Source organism: Erithacus rubecula (genome assembly GCF_903797595.1).
Source record: "Erithacus rubecula genome assembly, chromosome: 1".
Taxonomy (NCBI): domain Eukaryota; kingdom Metazoa; phylum Chordata; class Aves; order Passeriformes; family Muscicapidae; genus Erithacus; species Erithacus rubecula.
The window spans coordinates 88,243,586-88,269,135 of record NC_136658.1 but is presented as its reverse complement, the minus strand read 5'-3'; the positions used below and the strand labels follow the sequence as shown (position 1 = coordinate 88,269,135).

General features: G+C 37.0%; 1 protein-coding gene across 6 annotated transcripts in view; it reads left to right on the top strand.

The window, feature by feature from the left end:
* The window catches only part of ARHGEF7 (Rho guanine nucleotide exchange factor 7), a 112,879-nt gene extending 87,582 nt beyond the window's left edge, over positions 1–25,297 (top strand). For 4 of the 6 annotated variants that reach the window (XM_079323553.1, XM_079323557.1, XM_079323556.1 and 1 more), the window contains 8 exons: positions 180–258; positions 1,429–1,568; positions 2,191–2,415; positions 3,346–3,439; positions 6,241–6,330; positions 18,905–19,004; positions 19,633–19,687; positions 22,772–25,297. In XM_079323553.1, the coding sequence (XP_079179679.1) occupies positions 180–258; positions 1,429–1,568; positions 2,191–2,415; positions 3,346–3,439; positions 6,241–6,330; positions 18,905–19,004; positions 19,633–19,687; positions 22,772–22,894 (906 nt within the window). In that variant the 3' untranslated portion in view covers positions 22,895–25,297. Of the gene's footprint in view, positions 1–179; positions 259–1,428; positions 1,569–2,190; positions 2,416–3,345; positions 3,440–6,240; positions 6,331–9,509; positions 9,687–18,904; positions 19,005–19,632; positions 19,688–22,771 lie in introns of all 6 variants that reach the window. The other 2 variants (XM_079323558.1, XM_079323554.1) reach the window with 2 other exon arrangements.
* The last annotated feature ends 253 nt before the right edge of the window (positions 25,298–25,550 follow it).

Genomic DNA, 25,550 nt, shown 5'->3' with positions numbered 1-25,550 from the left:
CCCATCGTGAGATTTTTGTATGGATTTTTAAATGTTTTTAAACCCATCAGGGTATATGTGCCATTTTACTATGAATGTCTTTTTTCAGACCTTCTGAAGTTATAATTTTCTTTAATTGGTAATGTTTTTATGTGTTTTATATTTAATGTCAATGTTACCATCTTTTTTTTTTTTTTAAGGGAAAACTGCCTATGACAGGAATGACTATTACAAAGCTAGAAGACAGTGAAAATCATAAAAATGCTTTTGAAATATCAGGTATTGCCCGTTAGTATTTTTATTTACTAGTTATTCCAGGATATACTATTTCAAACATCAAATGCTCGCTCTGATCAGAGAAAAAAGCTTTTTCATTGTGAGGATGACCAAGCACTGTCACAGGGTGCCTGGGGAAGTGGATGTCCTTGGAGGTACTGGAAAACATGGGATTCATTTTGGAATTTCTGTATCTTAGTGAATGGAGGCAGTAACCTTGGAGAAGATCTTTTGTCATGAAGCAGTTCAAAGTACACTATTTACTGAAGGAATAGGAATTCAAGAGGCCCGGGAAGAGCTTTGGGCAAGAGTTTTCTTCTAGAAATTTTCCACCTCTTTCCTGAGAAAATGAGATGCTCCTTTAGCATTTCTGATGTTAATGATTGTTGCTATTATGCTTATATTGGGTAATTTCTATCTGTTTAGTCATTCATTGTGCTGAGACAATTTAAAGGACAGTGCAGGGTCCCCATGCTGGAGTTTCATATTTTCATTCATTTCCTGGATCAGTTCTACCTCAGAGCAGGTTGCATTTAAATAAACTAATTTTAACTGTCTCAAGTATTATATCAATGCTGTGAGTCACAGGGGAAGAAATTGTTTATGTTGAGAAAAAAAATGGTCTTTTTGCAATAATGGCTATGAAGCTGACCTCAAGGGGAATGTGATGGGTTAAATGGTGTCAAGTGCAGAAATGAAAGTTATCTTTGGTTGAGATAACATTCTCAAGTGACTTTTGCTTTAACTTTAATTTTATGACTTCTTCTGACAGAGGATTGGTGAACTTTTATTTTATAACTTTTCCTGTGTTGCAGTGTACAGACTCAAGAATGACATTTTAGGCTATATGCTGGCTTTACTGGGGAAGATGGAGAAGCATAAGGCTGATAGATGGGCCCATCTCCCACTCTTGTCATTTAAGGTTGTGCTGAATTACTAGAGCTAGGGGAAAACAGTACAACTCCTGTGCTACCTAAGAATAAACACATGGAGGTGATGTGTGTTACGACCTGGAAAAGTGGGATGCTGTTGTATTGAAAAATGTCATTTAAATTTTTGCTTAGTATTGAGAGGACATGATGTTTTAGGAAATGAGTGTCTTTTTTAATCATGCCCGATCAACTAAACTGTTCTTTTTTCCTTTCCTACGTCTTTCTGGTATCTATCACCTAGGAAATATGATTGAAAGAATATTAGTATCTTGTAACAACCAACAAGATTTGCATGAATGGGTGGATCACCTGCAGAAGCAAACCAAAGTCACAACTGTTGGGAATCCCACCATTAAACCCCACTCTGTGCCGTCTCACACGGTAAGAAAGAGCTTCTGGACTCAAGTGAATGACAGAATTAGGTTGTCTGGCAAATATAACACCATGGAAAGCTTTTTTTAGCCATTAGTAACAAGAACTGAATTTTGTCACTGTAGTTTAATAGGTAAAAAGATAATTCTGTTTTTAATTGTGTGAACAAAGAATAAACTGCTTAAAACTCAGTGTAACAATTTAATGGGGTGAAAAAAAGTTCATTATCATTACTTTTTCTGTTTTGACCAAGTGCACACACCACCCTCTTTTAAGTGTACTTAGAACAGTAGGTTGTAATGGGTGATGTACTTGACAGGCTGTGGAGAAACAGTAATTTCTTTTGGTTCTGCATTTGAATTGTTGGATATGAATGATTCTAAATTTAACTCCACCCTTAGTGGTGAGAGAAGTGGGAACAGGGCTGCTTGTAGCTGTTAGTCAGTCATCTGTCTGTGGTAGACAATAAAAAAAATTTAAGCTCCTTTTTTCCAAAAAATAATTTAGTGTGAAATTTTTCAAGGGCCAGCCTAATAAACAGAAATGCTATAGCAAGTGGGATTATTTCACCAGTCCTTGATGACACTGTTATGATAATATGCTTTCTTTCCTTTCTCATCACGTTTGACAGCTTCCTTCCCACCCAGTGACTCCCTCCAGCAAGCATTCAGACAGCAAGCCAATACCACTGACTCCTGCCTACCACACTCTCCCCCATCCCTCCCATCATGGGACTCCACACACCACAATAAACTGGGGACCCCTGGAGCCCCCCAAGACGCCCAAGCCGTGGAGTCTGAGCTGCCTGCGCCCCGCGCCGCCCCTGCGGCCCTCGGCAGCTCTCTGCTACAAAGAGGTGAGGGGCAGCAGCCAAGGAAAACACAGGGGGCAGCCCTTCAGGAGGAAGTTGTAAATCTTTTTGTGGTGTCTGTGTGTATGTGAGTTTCCTTTAATTTTGTAAATCTCCTAAACAATGGAAAAAAGCGAGAGTTGATCTGCAGTGCAAGATTTGTATTGGGACTTAGGTGCTATAAGAGGTTCTTGCACTAGGCTGTACTGTATGCTTATTTTGTAATTTAACTTAAAATCCTTTTATGTTTTCATGTGTAGGCCACTAAATTCTCCAATGTCTTAAAATTTCAATCATCTTTATAATAGTGTTTAGCACACAAAACCTATCTTGATCATCTTTGGCAGGTCCTGCTCAGTCAACTTTTTACTTTTTTTGTTCTGTATTTTCACAGAGGATGTATTGTATCCTCAAGGTAAAGGGTAGACCAGCATCTTCCTTTTGTTCCTGAAAATTATTATTGTTCCTGTAAATTATCATGACCATATTTTGAGCAGAAATGCTGCTGGGTTTGTTGTTTCTAGTTTTTGTTTATTTGTTGGCATGCAATACCTGCCAAGTTTCCTTGTTAAGTCCTTTTTTACTTGCTTCCCATTAGACAAGTGAAATGAGTTCTTCAACTGTTCAGAAAAAGGACCTGCTAATGTATACCTGCCTTTTTCTTTCACTCTAGCTCCCAATCAGGCTGAATGCTTTTGCAACAGGTTTTATGTATATTTCTGTTAATAGAACAGATAAAATACTTGGCTGTGTGTATAGCTGGAGGAAGGGTAGAGAGGAAATCAGCCAACTCAGTCAAATTGAACATGGCAAAAAATGTTAGTAAACTGAATATTGGTGCAGTTAAAAGGTTTTTAGTTAGTAATGCCAGTATACATCTTAGAAGTTAAATTATTGAACTACTGTCTAGAAGCTAATTTTTTTTTTATTTTACAGGATCTCAGTAAAAGCCCTAAAACCATGAAAAAGCTGCTTCCCAAACGCAAACCAGAGCGGAAACCATCGGATGAAGAGTTTGCACTGAGAAAAAGTAAGAGAGACAAACAAATACCTGCATAATACAAAGGGTGGAATTAACATCAGTTTAAGTTCTGTAAGAGTTAGATGTACAGTGTAAGTCATCTGATTTCCTCTCTCATGTCATTGGAGAGGGATAGGTATCTCCAGAGGAAAATTTGTTATATTCATCTTATGCCATGTTGGCATTAGTTGCTTTGTAGAGCTTTACTGATTGCTGCAGGGGGTGTTTGCTTGTGAAGTTCCTGTTTCTGTTTGTTATGGAAGGAAGAGAGGTTAACTGGACAGCCATGTGAAGTTCAGTTAGGTAAACCTGTCTTTTAGTACTGTGAAGAACAAGGTGAAGATACTGAGCAGTATTCTTGCAGAATACTTTGTAGCTAAGTTCCTAAGTTGTTTTTGGTAGAAGCTTCTATTTTCCTAGGTGTTGGGAAGTTGATTATTGCTGCTGATTTGAAGGCAAAGTTGCTTCCACCATCATTCCTTCTAGGATCCAAAAGTTTTCTCTTATCTCCTGTAAATAAAGTCACTTGCATATGTTTGTATGTAAATAAATTGCAGATATTTAGGCTGTCTGAAGCCTTTTCTGAAGAAAAACACTGGTGTGAGAGAGACTGAGTTATATAAAGAAAGAGAGGTCAAAATCTGGATGTTGGGATAATTTCAAGTGGAGGGAGCATTACTGTTATCAAGCAAACAGTATTCACTTAGTTGCCGGTGTTGCTGTAATTCTTCCTTAGAAATTCATATGACTGAATAATCAGATTATTTGTATCAATGAAAGACAGGGTGCTTTATAGGACAGCTTTTGGCTGTAACTTTTGCTTCTCTGTGTCTGTCCTTTGCTTATGGGCTTTTTAAGATAGAGTCTGTGCCATGAGTGTTCAGTGCATGAAGTGTGTTTTTGTGGCAGTTGTCTTCACAGGCCTATATAGAGTTGGTGAGAAAAAGCTTTTCCTCAGGGTGCTCTTGGTTTGTCTGAGGTGTTAGTCCTTCTGAATGTTCTGTGAATTTCATATGGCAAAGGTTAAGGTAGTGCATAGAGTGATTCTCTATTCATGGATGTGCAGGTGGATGTTGTATTTCAGGATATTTTGTCCTTACAGAAAGATTGGAAAAATGGAAGTACTGTAATACAGTATCATTTGAGGTGTTGAAGAATGGAGATTCAATAGTTGAGATGATGATGATGATGGACCAACTTGCAGGTTTAGCCATCGTTAAAGAACACCATGGGAGGAGTTAAGGGTTCTTACTTGGAGGAAAGAAGAGGTCTGTAGCTTGTAAATACATTGTTCTACTCCTGATTCTAGAACTTTCATAGAAAGGTATTTTTGGTAGCTTTTAGTCAAAGAGTGTTTCTTACAGATTCTTGGTATTCATCTTCCCTAATCAGTAATTAGAAGCTTCTGTTAGTGTTCCCTCGACTTTCTCAACTTGTTTGTGGAACTGTGAAAGTTTTCCACTTCCACTGGACTGAAAGTATATTGAGAGAGTGGTCTGGACTTTGTTACTTTCCTTCTCAGGAATCCAGAGGATTTGTGGGCTACGTTTTGAGAACTGCTGTGTCAAATTAGCATTTCAACAGACTAAACAATGGAGATGTTTCAACTGAGTGCCCTCAAAATGCTATTTCAGAAGTGTAGTATTTGTCCTGCTACTGTAATAATATGGTGCTGCATTCTAACTACAAAATCCAATTGTTTTCCTGCCTTGAAAGAGGGATGACCCATACTTTGGAATTCCTGCTCTCTTCAACTGTAGGAAAATTATATTGGGTCAAGATAATTTCTGCAGTAGCTAGCTTGTCCCAGTAAATGTTTGGAAAGTTGGCTTTGTTCTGGTGATAATAAATCACAAAACCCAACAGAATGCATTGGCTGGCAGAGAATACAACTACATTTTAATATTGAAGGCTGCTCAGATTCATGTAGCAGGAAATCTTCAACCCTAGTTATTCATGGAGGAAAAGAGGAAAAATGCTTTTAAAACAACAAATTGTCTTGCCTTGCACATAGACTTCTGGATTCATCTAAACTAATAATGGTAGAGGCACATCTAGATTTCTGATTGGAATTTCACACTCTGAGTGAACAATTTGACAGTATTTTCACTGAGTCACCCAGTGAGCTTTTCCTTTTGGAAAATGTTGCCATGTTAGGCTTGAATAGTTAAATTTGTTCAGTATTGCTGTTTCTACATTGAAGTCTGAGTAGTTTAGGGCAGTCACTTTTCACAGGTATATGTACATGATAGTGTCTTTCCTTCTGCATGATGGATTGAAATAATGCTGTTAATTCTGAGTTTTATTTTCAATTGTGTGCTGTTGAAAGAGGTAAGTCTGATTTTATATATATACACATATGCAAAATGCAAAAAAAGTTTCAGGATTCTTTCTGTGAATTAGTATTCTGTTTCTTGATTTCTTTGATTAAATAATGGAATATTATGCATATTGAATTGTGTATTTATATAATAACTGGAGTGTATAGGTTTTTTCAGTAAAATGACTGCTGTAGAATGAGAGTCCTCACACTTCAAAACACATTCTGTACATCATGAGATGCTCAGAAATTTTTTTGAATATGTGGGTGGTTACTCTGAATTGCATTTTTTTATAAGCATTTCAAAATAGTGTTTGTCTTTTTAAGCTGTTTCATTGAAGTTTGATTCTTAAAATGGTATGATTAAAAGAATTTTAAAGGGTTGATTAGGCTGAACTTAGGACTCATCTGAACTGTACTGATTTGTAAAGGCTTTTCTATATTAAGAAAGTGCCCATGTTTAAAATTCGATTTTTCCCATTGATTCTAGGTACAGCTGCTTTAGAAGAAGATGCTCAGATTCTTAAAGTAATTGAAGCATATTGCACAAGTGCCAAAACACGTCAAACACTAAATTCAAGTAAGTTAGAAAGTACTGAAATGGGTAGAAATGGCTAACTAAAACACAAATAAGATAGTTTGCAAAAGAGTGCTGTATATTCTCAAGCCTTTGCAAATAGCAACTTGGACCTGCAAATGATAACTTGTTTCTGGTTTAACATCAATGCCACGTGTTTATGTATTGGATGCCAAGGATAATGGTTAGAGACTATCATTTTTTCAGTATTTTGAAAAAATCCAAAGCAACAAAAACCCAAATGTGACCACTTGTCATGGTTTAAAATTGTGCTAAAGTTTCACCATGAAAAAGAGATGTCTGAACTGAATATAACAGCTAATCAGTATGCTTTTGGATAAATTTCAAGAAGCTGGTAAGTAGGAGGAATGAAGAGGTCATCGTAATTTTGGAGGACTGTATTTTTGTTTTGTTCTGTTCAACAAAGATTTTTCCATGGAAAAGTAACCTAGACCTATAAAAATTTCTTTAATTTTATTGCCACTAGTTGTTTTTAATATTAATTACAAATTTTAATCCCATCTCATAATTTCAGGAGAAATTGTTCTCAGATGTGTGTTGCTTAAAGCCATTTTTAGTTTCTCAGATCAATACCTAGCATATTGAAAACCTGTAACGTGCCTCTGGGGTCCTACTTCATTTAACCCAAATCAAGGTTGCCATGTGGAGTTCCTCTGTATTGTAAGTAAAACATTGCTCAAAGCAGGGGAGTCCACCAGCATGTGTTCCATTTACACAAGGAAGGAGAAAATGCTGTTGCGTTTGTTCCTTTTTGCACTGTTGAATACAAATTTAATTTGGAGATCCTTGGAACACAGTATAATGATCTTGAAGTACTTGGCTGGTTTTGCTGGAACTAAAAGACTGGACATCATAACTTCTTGTCCTCTAAAGCTATTTAAATTTTCAATGTTAATCACTTTTACTGCTGCTTACAGTGCTCTAGGCCTGTTTTGCTTCCAAGCAAAAGCACTGCATGCTGACAGTTGAAGTCTTAAAATGCAGTTGCAGACTTAGTTCTTGAATTTTCCTAATACATGTTCATTTGTTATTGCCACCTTGGAAAAAACACAGCTACTTTGTATTCCTATGTAAATTACAAGGGGAATATGGCAGTTATATTAAAAACTTCTCAAGTAACAACAAAAGTCTTAATTTTGATTTTTCTGGCTTAATGGACTGTAGATATCCAAGATCATGAATCAGCTACTACCATTATTTTTTTATTAATACTGGTCTTTATTATAGCCCTACAGTCATTACAGTAGTATGTTTCATTGGGTAAAGGGAATGAATGAGTTCAAAGTTCTGAAGATATACTGTTGTTCCAAAAAAAAATTCAAATGAGATGATTGCTGTTTAAACACCTCAACTGTGATCTGTTATTTCCAAGGAAAACGTGACAAGAAATGGTTGGGAAAACATTTGCACTTGCACAATACTTTGTGTGTGTGCAGATATGGATAAATTTTTTTTTTTTGCTTGCCTATTTTTTGTGTCTATGTATATTTAAGAAATATACATAGTGCTGTGGGTATCATTGCATACATCAGAAGTCAGCAACTTTTATTTGCTCTTAATTGCAGCAAGAAACAATTTTTTATTGGTTAGGCACGCAGCTGCTTTTTTTTTTGGAAAGAGTAGTGTTGTCACCTAAGATTAGGTTTCAGAAGGCCCATTTTTAAACTAGAATTGGAAATTGGGGAAAAAAACATTAAAGCTGGAATTGCTTCTGTTGAAGCAATAGTCACTGTAGAATAACAGAATGAGAGCTGCCTGTCATCTGTCAAGTATGCTGGTTTTTTACATATTCCATTCTTACCTCCCTGTTTATATTCTGCCTGTCCCTCAGCACTCACTGGGCAATTCCCCTACCTGCACTTTAATCTGCTGCTTTTGGCAGTGTCAGTACAGCAGACCTATGGCACCAGTGCAGACTGGTAAGGTGTGGCATTAGAGGTAGCAGAGCAGCTTTTTATCAGTTGTTTGGGTGGGAAAGAAGTGGGACTTAATTTGGATCGATGGATAGATAGAAATGAAAGGACAGAGTCTGACTCTCTCATGCTTTTTGAACACTGAGCTTATTTTGCATTTCTGCTTCGAATGAAGACTTAAAATCCTCTGCAATGTCATGTGTATGGTGACTCATAACATGGCCACTTACATGACTTCAGTCCTTGGATATTGCCAGGCCTTGAAAAATTAAACTGTCCTTGCTATGTTTGACCTACTGTCCTGGAGATCTGGAAGTATTTAATAAGGGAATGGACTCAGGTGTGTAGGAAGAGGTGTGTGAGGGGTCAGAATGGGCTAGGTTCTGTCCCTGTTAGGCTCTTGGCCATGTTTTTCTGTGAGTTAATTTACCACATGGTTTAATAAATAACAAGGGGTACAGCACAGAAAAAAAATGTACTTTGACAATCTCCTTCAATGGGTGCAAGATGTTACTGCTGATTTAGCAATCAGCAGCCCTGCTCTGCATGAGAACCTTTGCTTTTCTTTATCCCCCTTCATTTTCCTCTTCACAGTGGTGACACAAGCACTTCTGTTGGCTGTGTTGTGAGCTGGTGGGAAAATTACCTGCTATAAAAAACTAACCCTACAAAAGATTTTTTTCATCTGAAGCTGTTTCCTGACCTGGCTCATGAAGCAGCTGTACAAAAGAGTGTGTCATTGCAAGGGAGGGAAAGGATGAGGTACAGATATGTGATGGGGAAGGGGCTGTTGCTTTTCACATTGGTGCTGGATCATGCTGGCTTACTGTGTTTGTTTACTGCTCTGTGCCCAGTCAAATCCTCCCCAAACCAAAACTGACTTTGTATTTCAAAAGAACCTGACTTCCTCTTCAAAAAAATTCTACTTTCAAACAATATTTTGTTACTCAAAATTCTCAACTGAGACTGCCTAGAAATTTAAAAGCCACTTCAAAATTGTATTGTAACTGTTCAAACATGTGCTGAGTGTAATTTATACCTAAACCCCAAACAAATTTGAAAAAAAAAAAGAAAAAGAAAAAACCCAACTTTGGTGCCTTTTTAACAATATTTTCTCTTTTCCTTCTCTTCCCATCACCTTTTTGCTTTTATTTCATGTGTTTGGTTGTGGCTATTCCTTACGTTCTCCTCCTCATCCCACCTCTGCCTATCCACATCCACCATTTCATTTCACCTGTACATCCTTAGCATGGCAAGGCACTGACCTGATGCATAATCACGTCTTGGCTGATGATGACCAATCAAGTCTAGACTCCTTGGGTCGTCGCAGTAGTCTTTCTCGTTTGGAGCCTTCAGACCTCTCAGAAGACTCTGACTATGACAGTATATGGACAGCCCATAGTTACAGAATGGGGTCTACATCTCGTAAGAGCTGTTGCTCATATATCTCTCACCAGAACTAATGCACTTCTGAGCTTTTTCTTAACAAATGCTTGTTGTATCACAGCCTGCTTTTCTTAGATGTTTTCTTGCTGTTCCTTGTCTCTTTAATGTGGTATTTTAACAACTTCTGAGGGAACTCCTGAAACTTCAGTTATACCTGGTGGAAGGCTCTATTGTCAATTCAGTACACGTACAAATAAGTCATTCTAAAAAGTGGATATCCTGTTAAGGATGATACTTCTTGAGGGTTTTTTTAACTGACAGATGTTAATTTGTAGCTCTGAATGGTCTTTTTTTCTTTTGACTTGGTCAGTGTAGTAACACGTCCTTTACTTTCTTTTTTTTTTTTTATTTGGGATAAGCACATTTTTATATTTTGTACTGAAACCATACTGGTTTGAAAGCTGAGTGCCAGCTATATGGAAATACCTTAGTGGTAGTGGTTGGATTTTCTACATGTTATTAACAAAATACATAGCTGGTAGAGTAAGTGAAATGCAGCTTAAAAATAAGCAGTACAAGAGCTATACAATCATTCAGATATTCATGGATCTGGCTTGTTTGTTTAGAAAAGCATTTGCTAATCCATAAAGATTTCTGGTTTTATGCTGGTGTCTTTTGCTTATTGCTTAAAACGTTTATATGAAGGACCTCACTGCTCTTTCCCCACCCCAGTCTGGCAATTGTCATGAAAACCTGGCAGTCCATGCTCATTACATGCAGTGTTTTGGTAGTCTCATGTTACCTGTGATCATACTGTCACTTTACTGTATGCAGTAGTGTGGCAGAAAGCAGGGTTTACATGTTTACTTGCCTGTTAAAATACACAACTGTCAACTCTCAATTGACCATTCTTCTTGAAAAGACAAGATGAAAATGATTCCCCTGATGGAGGCTCCAGTGTTCAGCATCTGAAACTCTAGGTACAACTGTGATCAAATTGGCTTGTTCTGAATAATAGAATGCTTGGCTTTTGGGTTGTATTGTTTGGAGCATGTCTGTGACAGATTTTATTGTGTCTTGTAACTTCTCTCATAAGCAGGTTTGTTTTCTGCAGCAGCTCTTCACTTACAGTCATGTTGGCTTTTTCAGAGAACTGTGACATGCTGTGCACAGCTGAAGGTCTCAAACCTGCACCTGGGGCACTGCTGGGGTGAACTGTGTTGTGTGTGTTCTGTCTTGTTGCTAAAGTAATTGGCATCAAAACAAAAGAGGCATGTTTTCAAAATCTTTGTGAGTATTAGGGAAAAGTGTGGTGAAAGTGATAAAGGACAGAAACAGATCTCAGTTTTGCAGGAGTTCCCAAGTGCAGCACCCTTATCACTTTTCACATGAGCATGTTATCCAGTGTTCAGTGTTCACTATGAACAAGTTCAGAGTAATCATGCTGAAATTTAACTGCAGCCTGGGAACTTGATCACACTGTGTAAAAGGTAATCAATACCTTTCTGCAGGTTACATGAACAGAAACTTGCAATTGCTAGATGTGCATGATTCCAGAAGGTGGTTAGTGTGGAGAAGATGTTTCAAGGCAGTTCATGTCTTCATTTTGCATTCAGTGTTGTTTGATCCCCTGCTTTATCCTCCTCTCTGTTGTTGGCATTCTGTAATGTGACTAACAAAAGCAGTAATGCTTACCAAGGAGGGTTTTCAGGGGTACATCTTACTGCTGGTCATATATTATTAATGTAATGACCAGGAACTTGTGTATGTTCAACCTTATGCAAATGGAGGAGTCTTGCTTAATGAAACAAGATAAGTATATGTGCTCCATATCATTTCACAGCACATTTGTAACCCACTTCACTCCCTTCTTTTCAGTCAGCTCTTTTGTTTGTTTTTTTAACATATATGGAAAGTATGGATTGTTTATTGCCCTGTTTCTTATGCTGTGGTGTTCTAGTTGAATAATGTTTTCTGCACTGGATAAATGATAATTCCTTTATGTCTGTTTCATGTTATATAGTGTAAATATGAGTTTGTAATACCGTTGTTGCATTTGAACTTTCCTTATCACACAGAAAGTTTTGTTATCCGGATCTGAAGATTTTGACTTTCTATGCACCAAAGCTTTGACAGTTTACCACCATTAATTATTGTAGCATTTAAGTCATCAAATACTATCATAATTAGTATCTTTCATATTGTGTATTCTCATATTAACATCACAGCACATTTAAAACCATTCTACGTCTTCAATGTTTCAGGCTGTAAACTATTGTGAACTGATCAGGAGTATTAATGCAAAATGCTTGAAACAAACAAAAAAAAAAAAGGCAAATGTGGAAATGGTGGTATTCAGTCCAAAGGTTCAGTGTTTCTATTTTTGTGGAACTTTAGTCCTGGTAATAACAGTACCTTTTGTTTATGCAATTCTGTAAATTGTATGTGTACAGTAACAAATACACTGGAAGGATGGAGAAGCTGAATTGGCAGGTAGGTTCAAGCCATTGTCAGGCCCTCTTCTCATGGCTTATGCAGTGTTTCCATATAAGTTAGTGCTCACCATAGACTGGAGCCAGCCAATATTGATTGGGTGTTTTGCATAATCTTGCCAAAACACAGGAGTGTGTATATAGTGACGTAAAACATAGAAAGAATAATATATATTGTGCACTTCATTTGTGAATGGGAGAAGCCATCTTTAGTAGGTGACTGCCTTTGGAAAATGCAAAATGGATGTATATCTGAATGTTTCATTGTACTGTACAGTATGCATATTGTTTGTGGTTGCATATATCAATTAAGTGTTTTGTTTTATATGAAAAGGACATCTGTTATGTACAGTTGAAATAAATTTTGCATTTGCTAGACTGTGACTTTAATATTTAATTATTACACAGGGGAAAAGGACAGCAGAGCTTGTAACATAACACATCCTCTTCTCCCTATGCCTCTTTTCTCTTCCTCCCTTCTTCCCAGAGGAATCAAATGCTGGTGTGAAAGACCTTTTTTGACATGTGTGTAATCTTTGTTTAATGTAGTTGACATCTACAGGAAATTCAATGTAATGTGAAGTATGTATTCTTCTATATCCTCTTTTTTGTAAAAATAATTTCAGAGATGTTGCCATCTATAGATTGTTTTTTCTGTTGCCTTCCTCTTCTGTTAAATTAATTTTATTTTCTTCCTTTTAATTTTTGAGTTTCTTGGTTGGGGAGGTTTGTTTGTTTTTGTTTGTTTTTGTTTGTTTTTTTAAAATGGTATATTCTCAGTAAAAGCACGGGCTGAATTGTTGGAACCATCTAAAACCTACTTCTGCAGGTCCTATTGCCAGAGAAATTTTATGAATATACTAAGGGTGTATATAACCTTACATGTTTTCATGATGTAATATTCCATTTTTCTTTTTAAAGTAAGAGTTACCTTTAGTGTTTCTACTTAAAAGATTCTTACATATGAGTGAATTTAAGCAAATCAATAAGCTAATATACATGTTAAAATGTTTGCATCAGAATAAATTTAATAATCATCCCTCTCTATTAAAAGGTCATAACTTTTGTTTTGTTATGATTTTAGCAACTCTAGTCCTGCAGCCATCTGCTTGGAAGTTTTTATATTGATTAGCAAAAAAAAAAAAAAAAAAAAAGCCAGTTTAGTGGAGTAGCTCTTTCCAAATGTTGTCTTAGGAATCTCCCATGTTTTCAGATGGTGTATGTGTCTTTTCAAACTATTCATCCTGTTCTTACATGACTAACACTTACATATGAAGTTATATTTCACTTTAATTGTTTCCATCTTACTCATCTAAGCATATTGCTGTAAACTGCCTAAATCAGTCACATCTGAGTCATGTGGGGTTTTATTCCTGTTTGTGTATCTCTATTAATTAGAAAAAAAAGAAAGAAACCAACTTAATGCCTAAACCTTTTTTATTATTCCCAATAATTTGCAAGCAGTGGTGTATCTTATACAGTGAACTGAAGTTTAGCTGATATTTGAGTTCTGATGTATGTTTTCTTTACAAAGATAGCAAAGGATACCTTTTTGACTTTGCCAGATCTGTAGCACAGATTTTTCCAGTTCTTAAATCTCAACACATGCAGAGTCTGGGAGCAGCATTTTTTAAATTCTTTGTATTAGGACCTCATGAAAAATTTGCTAAAAAGGAGAACGTTAATTTGGCAGGTCTCCTCATCTGCTTTAACATATTAAATATAACAAATGCAATGAAACATTGAATATAATTTAAAATTATATTTAAAATTACAAGTAATTTTTTTTTCTAATATTTGCTTCACTCGGAAATGTACATGTCTGTACATGCCAGTGGTTAATGGTAGATTTAAACAGTGTGTTTAGACACATTTGTGTAAACACACTTGTTTTTCAGTGGCAAGTCACTCCTTTTGTTGAACCTCAGGTAAATTTAATTTCTGAGAGCTTCTTAGCTCATAAAGTTGGTGAAAACCAGAATTTGTATATTTGCAAGTACTGTTTCAAATTTTGACCTTTAACCCGGTCTTGTTCCCCTCCTTACCTCTCATAATCACAGTAAAGGTGAATAGGAAGTGAAGAAAACAGCAATACTTTAAAGCTGTGCAGAGTCTTTGCTCATGGCCTCGGATAATGCTGGGCACTTCTTGAAATTACCACCATCCCCACACATCTGACTTCCATAACCCAAACTGGGGCACTCATAGTCTTGTGTAATTATGAGCCTTCTCCCATTCACCAGCTCGAGGAAGCTGTTCTTGGCTGATTGGGGAGAGTTGTCTTTTAACTATGCCCTGAAATTAGCTGCTTTAAGCAGATGATGTGAATACTCACCTCCATTTTACTCTTGGCTTAAATGGTTCCTGGACAGACAGGTCTTCAAACATAGGCAGAGATTTAATATTCAGTTAAAGTAGAAAGGTTTCTGAATTTCATCCCCCTTTTCTGACTTCCCTCCTGCAAAACTTCTGAGCTCCCTTCATATTTGTCTGCTAAATGACTCAAAACAAAGGGCCAGACTATTTACTAGTATAGCTCTTTCTGAAACCTGGTTTCTGTCAGGATGGTGCCACATAAAAATAGTATGTTGCTCAGAGAAGTTGTGGATGCCCCATCCCTGGGAGTGCTCAATCCAAACAGGATTTTGTTTGGGTGAGGCTTTGGACAACCTGGTGTAGAGGAAGGTGTCTCTGCCCATGGCAGGGGGATTGACTCTATATCAACCATTGTAAGGTGTCATGCTCCTTTAGGGGGAGAGTGAATAAAAGGCTGAGGTTGTGAGTTAGGATTGCAAGCAGACATCAGTGAGAACCTCTGTGACATTCAGTCTCTGCTATAGTATATTACTAGTTTGGTGTTCAGATCATATTCCAGGGCGAGGAGTGACTCTCTACCTGTTTTAGGCAGGTAATGTTAATTAATGTTAATTGTTAATGGAGTCTTTTAACCATGTAAATACCCAAACAGGTTTCAACTTTCTGGAAATGCTCAGAACTGCTTGCTTGTTTTTGACTGATTTAGCTGGAAAGGTGATCAGGCACTGAAAACCAAAAACCAGGCATATTCTTGTTCCTCACAGGCATATTCTTCTATTTCAGGTGTTCTACTACATTATGTAGGGGTATTGCTAAGGCCTGTAGCCCTGGTCTGAATTTCAGGTGGGCTGTGTTGTTAGTGGCTTTACTCTGGAGGCTAAATTTGCTAAAGCTATAATTTAGGGTATGGTTTTGTCAAAAAGCATTGTAATTCTTGATTCTCCACTCTAGGGCTCAGAGGTATTGATATTGAATAGATACCTTTATTTTTTTCATAGAATATAATTTATGGAAACTTAGTTGAATCTTGATTGTAGTGGTCAGTTGTTTGCTTTAATTATTCACCAGACTTCCAAACAGTGGGATCATTCTTCCAAGACCCTGGATTTAAGAGTTCCCTGTTGAGAAGTTATGCCAGCTTACTTGGCATTAATATTTGTTTACTAGTCTTGAAGTAATTGTTTGGGTTTGTCAAACATAACTTTGTTGTCTCATCTACCTACTTCCCTCAATACCTATCCCCTACAAAAAAAAACCCCAAAGCCAAATGAAACCCTGTGTTGTGTAGCTTGGGGTTTGGGGTGTCCATCTTAAAGAAAAAAATACAAAAAACCCCAAACCAAACAAACAACAAAACAAGAAATGATGACAACAACAAATCTTCAAATGAAAAACCCCAACAAATTAACTGAGTAGTACTTGGGATTATGCTTTTTCAAGGTGAATTATGCAGTTGTTTGAGGTCAATTTAGGTATATTCATTTGGCCCTTTTGACTTGAAATAGTGTCTTGTAATAAAATTGTTTGAAACTTGCATGGTTAGGATTGAGGAATAGCAGATATGGCAAACAAAGTAACTTGATTCTTCCACCCTATTTCATGAAAATGTGGAGTATGTCTCAAAGGTACTTAGGATTTTCTGAGCTGCATGAACATCCTAGACTATCCTTTCAGTATTAATTCAGTGGCAAGTGCCCACTGTTTTGTAACACAACCCTCTCTTCATGTCCTAAAGATGTAGCTTTGGCAAAATGAAATAGTTACACAGAGGGTAGGTATAAAAAACTTGATGAAGGCACAAGGTGGAACTTAGGGGATATTGCTGAGTGCCAGTGATGACTCTGCTTGAAGTTACTTCCAGATATGCAATTGCAAAAAAACCAAAAATCATCTTAAAAAAAAAAAAAAAAAAAAAAAATTAAAAAAAGGATAGCTGCTGGCATAAATGGTGCAGAAAAGTAGGATTTTGAAATACCTTCCTTTTGCCTTTGGGACTTAACACCTCACGTCTGATGTTAACTGTGCACGTATTCATTTGATGACTAGATCCTTTGTGGCAGGATAGATGTGCTGTGTGTTTGTACCTTTGATACTCAGCAAGTCCTTCTGGGACTTAGGTAAAAAAGAAACTACAATAAAGAAAAACCTTGCAAAGCTCACAAAACCCAAACCACAATCAAGAAGAAAGTGTAGGGGGTCTTGCATAAGTCCTAACCATAAGAACAGGAAGAGTTTGTAGGACCCAAGAGCATTGGTGCAGTGAAGGCAAGAGTGAAACTTATGTTCCACAGTAGTTACTGTCCTGTGGCACAGGAAGGTCAGTGTTCACAGCAGCAGTTTTCCATTTTCATGTTGTGTTTGTGTAGCATGAGATCTCCTTGTTTGTATAGTGTTCAAGTGCTTTGTGTCTCTGCAGTGTTGTGTGCTGTGCTCTGCTGTACATTCCTCAGGATGTGCTGCTGTAGACATCTGCATCACATGCATGTGTGTGTGTAGGTGAACAGCTGGGACATTTGCTGTCAAGCTGTCTCCTCCATGCTATTTGTGCTTTGCAAGGACTTGTGTTTCCCTGCCCAGCAGACAGGTGGATGCAGCTCCATACAAAGGGAAAGATAACATGTGCTCCATTTGGGTGGAGGGAGTCATGGGTGAGAAACAGCTGGCAGTTAGTTCTCTCCCCTTGGTCAGTGTCTCCCTTGGCCTGTGCTGGTTTGAGCTGTGCTCCACATCAGTACAGAGACCCAAAATGCAGTGATCTGGTAGCAGCTGCTGCCAACTAATTCCTAACACAACATTTAATTCAGTTCTGTGTTAGCTGCAAGGCTGATAAAGCAGAGCAGTAAGAAATTAACTGAAATAAACATGAGAGCTTTTTATAGTTAGAAATTGACAGTGCAAGCAGGGAAGTGTCCTTGAGCTCCCTACAGAATTTGGATGTGTTTGTTTTATAGGTTGTTCCTCCTGGAAAATAAGTGGAAGTGTATTAACCCTTAAAAGATTTCTTCGCTCCGTAAGAAGAACTTACAGCTTTCAAGAACAAGATTATTTCTCAAATCTGCTGTTCTCTTTATTCTATATAATTTTGACAATCACATACTGATATGTTAGATCTTTACTGTAAGCTTAAGGAAACTTTTTTCTTCATTAAATAAATTTGTCATTGTTTGCTAAGATAGTTTAAGTAGCTGAACATGTAGAGCTAAGATAGGTCCTTACAAGCTTGCTGTTCAGAACTCAAGGCAGCAGCTCTTTGGGAAGTTACTATTTTGTACTGAGTGTGATTTATTCAACATTTTTATTTATTTGTTTATATTATGTATTTTACCATGAACCATAAAAGAAAAGCACTGTTAACACAAAGCAGCTGTTCAGTAACTTCTCTGGACAGGCATGTGCTCTGCAGTACCACATTATCAGTTTGAACTGTATGAGACTTGAGGAATTCCTGGTTAATGAAAACTCACTGTAGTCAATTGGTGGGCAGGGGCACCTTGTTTTTTAAAATGGGTGTCTTAGTCAAAAAATGTGATAAATTCAATGCTTTATCTGCAGTGTTTGAATTCTGAACGTATTCTTAGACACCAATTTATTTACAGACCTTCTTTAAAAACACCAACCTTGTAATTTGTTGCAGCCTAATTCAATGTTTATAGAATACCTACTTATGGGTAGATCCACATTTCTGAGTTGTAGCTTTTTTAGTCAGAACTACATTTTTATAATCTATATTGTTTATTTTGATGTTATAAATTGTAATGTGTGGAAAAAGTTCTGAAGATGTTGGAATGTTTTGAGTTTTTATCATCAAACCATGAAGTGCATTTTAAAACATTTGTTAAGTACAAAGAATGTGTGTCATTTGGTAGGAGTGTGTTATAAGACTAAAAGACTATCTGTGAGAGTATTTGCATATGTGTGCACACACAAAGTGTGGTGCTTACAGTGTTTTGGGGGAGAGGGTTTTTACTTTTTTCTTTAATTGCTGTTTCATTTGATACCACTATTCTGCTCCTTACTGACAGAGTAATGGGTTTAGAGCAGAATTACATCTTGGATTTGTATCAGTGTGAGATCAGAATCTGTCCTTGACATGTAAATTGCTGTTACTTAAACACAGCTATGTCTTTCTCAGTCTGCTGTTGGGAATTTGCACAGTTTTTACTGATGGTGGAACAATGCACTGTTCCTTGAACAGTGTAACATCCCTGTCAGTGACTCAGAACTTATGTCACCAGTGGGATAGGAGTGTCAGACAACCTTTTGTTGTTGTAAGGCTGTGATTTCAAAAGTAAAAAATGTGTCAGTAACTCATGTGTAGGGGGAAGGGGGAAATGGAAAGTGGTATACCTTGGTCATAGGGTTGTATCATGTGGTGAATTAATGAATGATCTTTAAAATGCTCCAGTGGTATTTGTGAGTTGCTCATTTTGTAATTTATTTTTACAACAGGTTCCCGTAAAGAATCAGCTCCTCAAGTCCTGCTTCCAGAAGAAGAAAAAATTATTGTAGAAGAAACTAAAAGTAATGGTCAGACTGTTATAGAAGAGAAGTAAGAAAATGTTTAATGAATGATGAATTAAAGTAGTAAACTTTTCACCCTTCTTCCTCCTCCTGTCTCCCATTATAGTAGGATGTGTATGGCATGTTTGTAGTTGGAATAGAGCCATTTGCAGTGTGCTGCCAGTCCTCTGAGTGCAGTTGGCCTTCAGTTAAATGTCTGGTTTCCTTCTATATGCTGTGCACCCTATTCCACCTGTGCCAAGAAGTGATGTGCTTCACTTACAAATAATTTTTCCAAGTGCTGTTGGATTTCAGTATTAAGTTGGTGTCATCCTTCTAGTTAGTCTGTGGAGTCGTTCTACTTTTTAGGTAAAGTGTTTGTTGGAAATGAAACTACAGTTCTGCTGTAAAAAGCTGTAATACAGAAACTAGTAGAGGCACCTAAGTGCTTGAGAGGTGTTTCTTGTCACAGAAGCTGTTAACAGGTTCTTGCTTTACTGAATATAAATCAGGATTAGAGACAGGTTTTTTTTTTTAAACACAGGTTTGAAATTAGCTATTAGGTGTGGGGATGGTTTTTATTTAATTGCATTTCATTAAACAGTTTTGTCTAATAATAGATTTAGATGTGCATTCTGGAAACTGTTGTTACAGATGACCTTCTTTTTTCATTTTAGAAGCCTTGTTGACACAGTATATGCACTAAAGGATGAAGTACAGGAGTTAAGACAGGTTGGTAACTTGCTACATTTATAACAACATGGAAAAAGAGAAAATGGAAGGCTTGTTATGAAACTAAATATGGCTTGCCAGTTCACTTTGACAATCATGAACTTGAATATTGGACTAGATTTACTTTTAAAAGTCAAATATCATTTGCCAAAAAGCACTCCCTTATTGTCATCAGTCTTCTAAGAATAGCATTAAGGATTGCTTCTCTGAATTACTAAGCTGGTTTTGGATGTTGGAGCTTCTGAAATGGTGGAAATGTTAAGCAAATTCAGTTGTTCTGTATCACCACAAGTAAGCTTACAGAGACTGAGAATTAGTAGTTGCTCAAAAATGCTAATAAAGCCCTGAAGAGAAACAGATATTTATAGTTCTAAAATGAATCAATCTTTAAGTAACTTGAACACATCTTATGTATCAGTTCTTAAAATCACTCATTTCCAGAGACAAGAGTCCTTTTCAGTGCCTATCACATGGCTTTTGTTAAATGAGGGCTTCACAGTAGCTCTGGGTGCTTTTTTGTCACTTATTCTAAATATCCACCATGAATAAATAAAAATATCATCTTATCAGGACATAGCTTGTTTTAACCATATTAATGGTGCTGCATGTAGTTTTTGCTTAATGTATAGGTAGAAAGAAGCATTGGATTTTCCTCACTATGCAAGGTGTGAATTTGATTACCAATCTGACTCTGAAAGTTGGATAAAATATCTTGTGTTAATGTAAAAAGGATTTGTATTCAAATTTCTTCAGGTCTGGGGCTATAAATGTGATTTTTTTTTTTTTTTTTTTTTTCCATCTGTATGCATGCCTAGTATATCTAAGTATGTTGTGCATATTCCTTGAAATAGACAGTTGATGTGTTGCATACTTATATTTTGCTATGTTCAGTATATAAAGAGTTTCTCAGGTTACATCTGAATTTGGCAGTCTTAGAAAGTACAATTCATGTAATAAAAGCAGCAGTAATAGCCCCCCTAAAACCCCTGTGGCCTCCTGGTTTTGTACAAAGAATAAATGTGCAGCCTTACTGAGGCTCTGCACATCTCCATGACCCTTAAACAAAAAGTCACCTTCTCCTGAGCTTCATGCAACAGCTCTCTTTTCTGGTGCCTTTCCAAATAGATGTTCTGCACAATCTTACATCTCCAAGCCAAGACATATTAAAGCCTGATTTAATTTTCTTACATATCAGGAATCTCATCTTAAAAGCATTTATTGGTCCACTGCTGTGATGCTGCCAACCAGAGAAGTGACAGAAATAATCTGAGTTGGCAAGGGCTTTTGGATAAAGACTCTCTGGGAGTACATAGTGTCCTGGTTGGTGTAGACACCAAACTGCAAAGTGGGATCCATCAGTTATTCATAGCTGGTGTTTCACTTGAATGGTCCTGAATTGGCAGACTTATTAACTTAAATATGTTCTTACATAAAGTAATGAACTTTGAGTTTCTCAACAGACTTGAGGAGGGAATGGAGTTAGTGAGGTGTCAAACTGTGGTTGTGTGTATAGACTAGGGAACAAGAAGCTGCAAAGCAGGAAAGGGCCTGGGGGTGCTGGTCAGTGGCAAGTTGAAGATGAGCCAGCAGAGCCCTGGAGCCAGGAGAGCCAACCCTGTCCTGGGGGCATCAGGCACAGCATGGGCAGCTGGGCAAGGGAGGGGATTGTCCTGCTCTGCTCTGGCTGAGGCAGCCTCACCTCCAGGGCTGGGGACAGCTCTGGGTGACACAATATAAAAAAGATATTGAACTATTAGAGTTTCAGGAGGAGGACAGAGGATGGTGGAGAGGCTTGAGGGGAAGCTGTGTGGGCTGAGGGCACTTGGTCTGTTCAGCCTGGAGAAGAGGAGTCTGAGGGGAGACCCCATTGTGGTCTTCATGTAACTTCCTTGTGAGGGGAAGAGGAGGAGCAGGTACCAATCTCCTCTGGTGACCAGTGACAGGACCCAAGGAAACAGCATGAAGGTGAGTCAGGGAAGGTTTAGGTTGGGTATTAGGAAAAGGTTTTTCAACCAAGGAGTAGTTGGTCTCTGGAACAGGCTCCCCAGGGAGGCCAGCACCCCAGGTAACAACACCAGCCTGTCTGAATTTACAAAACATTTGGACAATGCTCTCAGGCACATGGTGTGATTCTTGGGGTGTCCTGTGCAAGGTGAGGAGGTGGATTTAATGGTCTTGATGAGTTGCTCCCAACTCAACTCATATCCTATGATTTTATGATCCCATCATATTTCTGAAATGTCTGCAAATGACAGTAAATGGGAGTCCAGTTGGATCCTTAGATTGAAGGCCTGTGTTGGTTGAACACCATTAGACTTACTTTGGGTCCTTATTCCAATGTTATTTTACCTTCTGGTTGCTTCCCTACTGTTCCCAGCATCACCCTGACCTGAACAGAATTAAGTAGTGTAAGCATTCCTATGGATTTGTCCCTGTCATCCTTATGGTCCTGTTTATTTATTTCAATATTGCCTGATAGCACTAAACAGTGAGAACTCCCTTGTTAATATACATGTGGAGAAATGGTGTTCCTTGAAATTCAGACTTCTCTTAGACTGCTGGTAGTCATCAGTCTAGTTTAAAATTTAGTCACAAAACACTTTCCAGTGAATGTAATGTTTTTCAGGATACGCCTTTCAACTATTTACATTTCGAATGAAGCAAGTTAATTTGCATTTAATTTTAAGAAGCTTTTTGTTAAAATCAGTTAAAATCACAGGAGGTTCTTACAGGGGATATTTAGTCTGCTTACTGCTCCATTTCACTTCTCCATTAGCAGCAAATATATTCTACCCCTCACTGATCAGATTTGAGCAGAATTCAAGATTAGTGGCCATCTGTTACTAGCACTTGCTGTTTAAAGATCCCCCAAAGTACAAATAAAAAGTAGCTCAGTTTCCACTTGCACTGTGTGAAATAACTGTGTGTAAATTGTGAAGATTTAATAGAAGCTTTGCTTTTCAACAGCTAATATCAATTTTACTGGGGAGAGCCCTCATAGTTTGTAACTGACAGTGTTTGTGTAGTCAGGTCTGTTAAAAGCCCCCCAAACAAACCAGTAACATCTCTGTCTCTGTTAAACAGGATAACAAAAAGATGAAGAAATCATTAGAAGAAGAACAAAGAGCTCGCAAGGACTTGGAGAAGCTTGTTAGAAAAGTTTTAAAGAACATGAATGATCCATCTTGGGATGAAACCAACTTATAACCACTTTTTTCCCCCCTTCTTCTTTCTATTGAAAGACCAGTTGTAAAACTGAGCTGGGAAGCCTTCTGACATTAGTCAGTGTTGCATCAAGAGCACTATCAAACAGGATTTAACTGGATCTAGTGATTTCTTGCTCTGAACATACAGAAAGAGTCAAGCCATTTACTGAAGCAATCTGTACTTTAAGCATGGAGACTGTGGATCCTGAACTCTACTAAACTTAATTTGTTTGCATCCAAATTACCTCATTTTGCAGAAAGTGCAGCACCTGACTAAAAGTCCATGTTTTTCAGTGGCTTTTTAATTAAATATGTATTTTTCATGTAAATAGATGTAATTTAGAATGCATATGTGATTGATGTATCAGGGTTGATATGCTGGGGTTTTTTTCTTGTGCTATTATAATGGTCACAAGTGTTAGAAATGATGGCAGTACTGTCTTACCTAAGAAAGGTCAGAGTTCTTTGTGGATAATTATGAATTAGTTCCAAATTACCTACTCACCACACATGCAAATTTAAACCCCTATTTTTCCTATTTACCACTATATTTAAATCCTTTACTGTTACCTTTTACTTTAAACAGTTTACAGTTCCTTAAGAACAGTATTAAAATACAAGAAATGGTTTATTGACAGTAGAAACAATTTTTAACAAATCTAATGCCCACAATTTACGTTCACATATATTTGTTTGGCAGACTAATCTATTGTGCTTTGGCCACCAAAAGACTGATGTACTTGCCTGCTTTTTATGACTGTGATTTTTAGGTGTTTATGTACTACATTTTCTATTGTTGTGCTTAAACATACAGCTGGCTAATAACAGATCATACAGTTTGTTAAAGGAAAAATCAATCTAATCCAGAATTTTGTGAATAAATTGTTGCTATTTATATTTTATGGTCACAGCAATTAAATTTTGGCTAACCTTTGTGCATAAGACACATGGGCTAGGCTGAACTTAATTCAGAGCTTTGTTTCTCTCCCACTATATAAGACTCTATTTGGGGTTCCCATACTGTGGAAGCAATCATTCCTTTCCCACCCTGTTTTCTTTGCATGTTGCTGATTTCTGTCCTACTAGGATTTAAATGGAAAGAAATATGGAAGTAAGTTTTGTTTTTTTTTGTCGTACTGTAATTCATAATTTGCACTGCTGACAGATTTTTAAATACATAAAGGAACATTAATTCCCTAGTCTGATAGATGCAATCACTGCAGTTTCTTGTATTTAAGATAGGAGATGATACATCACTGCAAACAGTGAGCTTCAGATGGAGCACTTAAAATACTAATCCCATGAAAGCTCATTGTTTCCATGGATTTCATCAAACTTGGGATTCAATTCCAGACAGTGCAGCTTTCTGAGGGGTTTGTATTCAGCTGAGTCAGAAGTGCAGGTATAGCACAGACTTGAGTCACACCTTTTGTCATTCTGATTTTCTGCTGCCCTTTAACTTCTACTAAATGTCATGCTCAGACTTAAGCAAATGTTTGTACATTTGTAAGCTGTAGCCAGGATGATTTGGGTTGTAAGAATTGTCATGCATTTTGAATCTAATGAAAGATCTGCTTTTAAAACTACCCACTTTTTTCAGTCAAGAACAGCATTTTTAAAATAGGAAATTCTATCAATGATTACATACTTGAGAAACAATTCTGTGGGAATGGATCTTCATAACTTGAGTAGACAAGTTGTCTCTTTTAGAAAGCTGAATATATTTGTCTTGTGTTCCTGCAATTTAAAAATGTTTTCCTTTAATTCCAAAGGAAAAAAAATTTAAAACATCTACATTACCAGTTACATATATTCACAGAACTTTAAATTTGTGAATTCTTGATATGAAAATCTTTCCTTGATGTTTGCTGTTGCACAAAATTGTGGACTGACATTGTATTTATCTTCACATTTAGAAAATATCCTTGCTAAAAACTAAGTGATACTAATCCCTGCAAATGCATACTATCACAGCTAAATTTAGACTTGGGAAAGCCAATATAATTAGAATTTTGCTAACATTTTCACTTTCTGACATTCTGGATATTTTCAGAGTGATTTTTAATTTTCAATTGAGCATATGTGAAAGGACATTCCAGAGGAAGAAGTATAAAAGGAAAGCATTAACTTTAGCAGTATTTAGCAATTTTAACTCAGGAACAACTTCCATCATAACAATTTGTTTTCCATTATATTGTAAAAAGTGGTGTTGCTATGTAAATCTGCTGACTCTTAGCACCTGTGATATTATAATTTCTGACAGTACCCCTACATTGACATCTAATGAACATGCCTTAAACACTGGGATGAAGCAGTTGTTAAATATGACCAGGACTTAGGGACTGATTTTTATTCAAGGTAGATTGGAAGGACTAATTTTTGCACAAACACACACACACACACACACACACACACACACAAAAGAAAAAGAGGCAAAAAGGAAAACTGACCTAATGTTGTAGATAGCTTTTGTCTCTAGTGCAGAGAGCAGCTTCCGAATTTTGGGAACCAAGAAGTACCTGAACTTGTTTTCATTGACAGTTTGTTACAGTGTATATAGATTGTAAATGTCCATGGACCTTCTGAATTGTTGGAAACTTTATATAAGCATGGAAAAATGGGGCACTGTTTATTTAACCTATTAAAGGGTTGTTTGT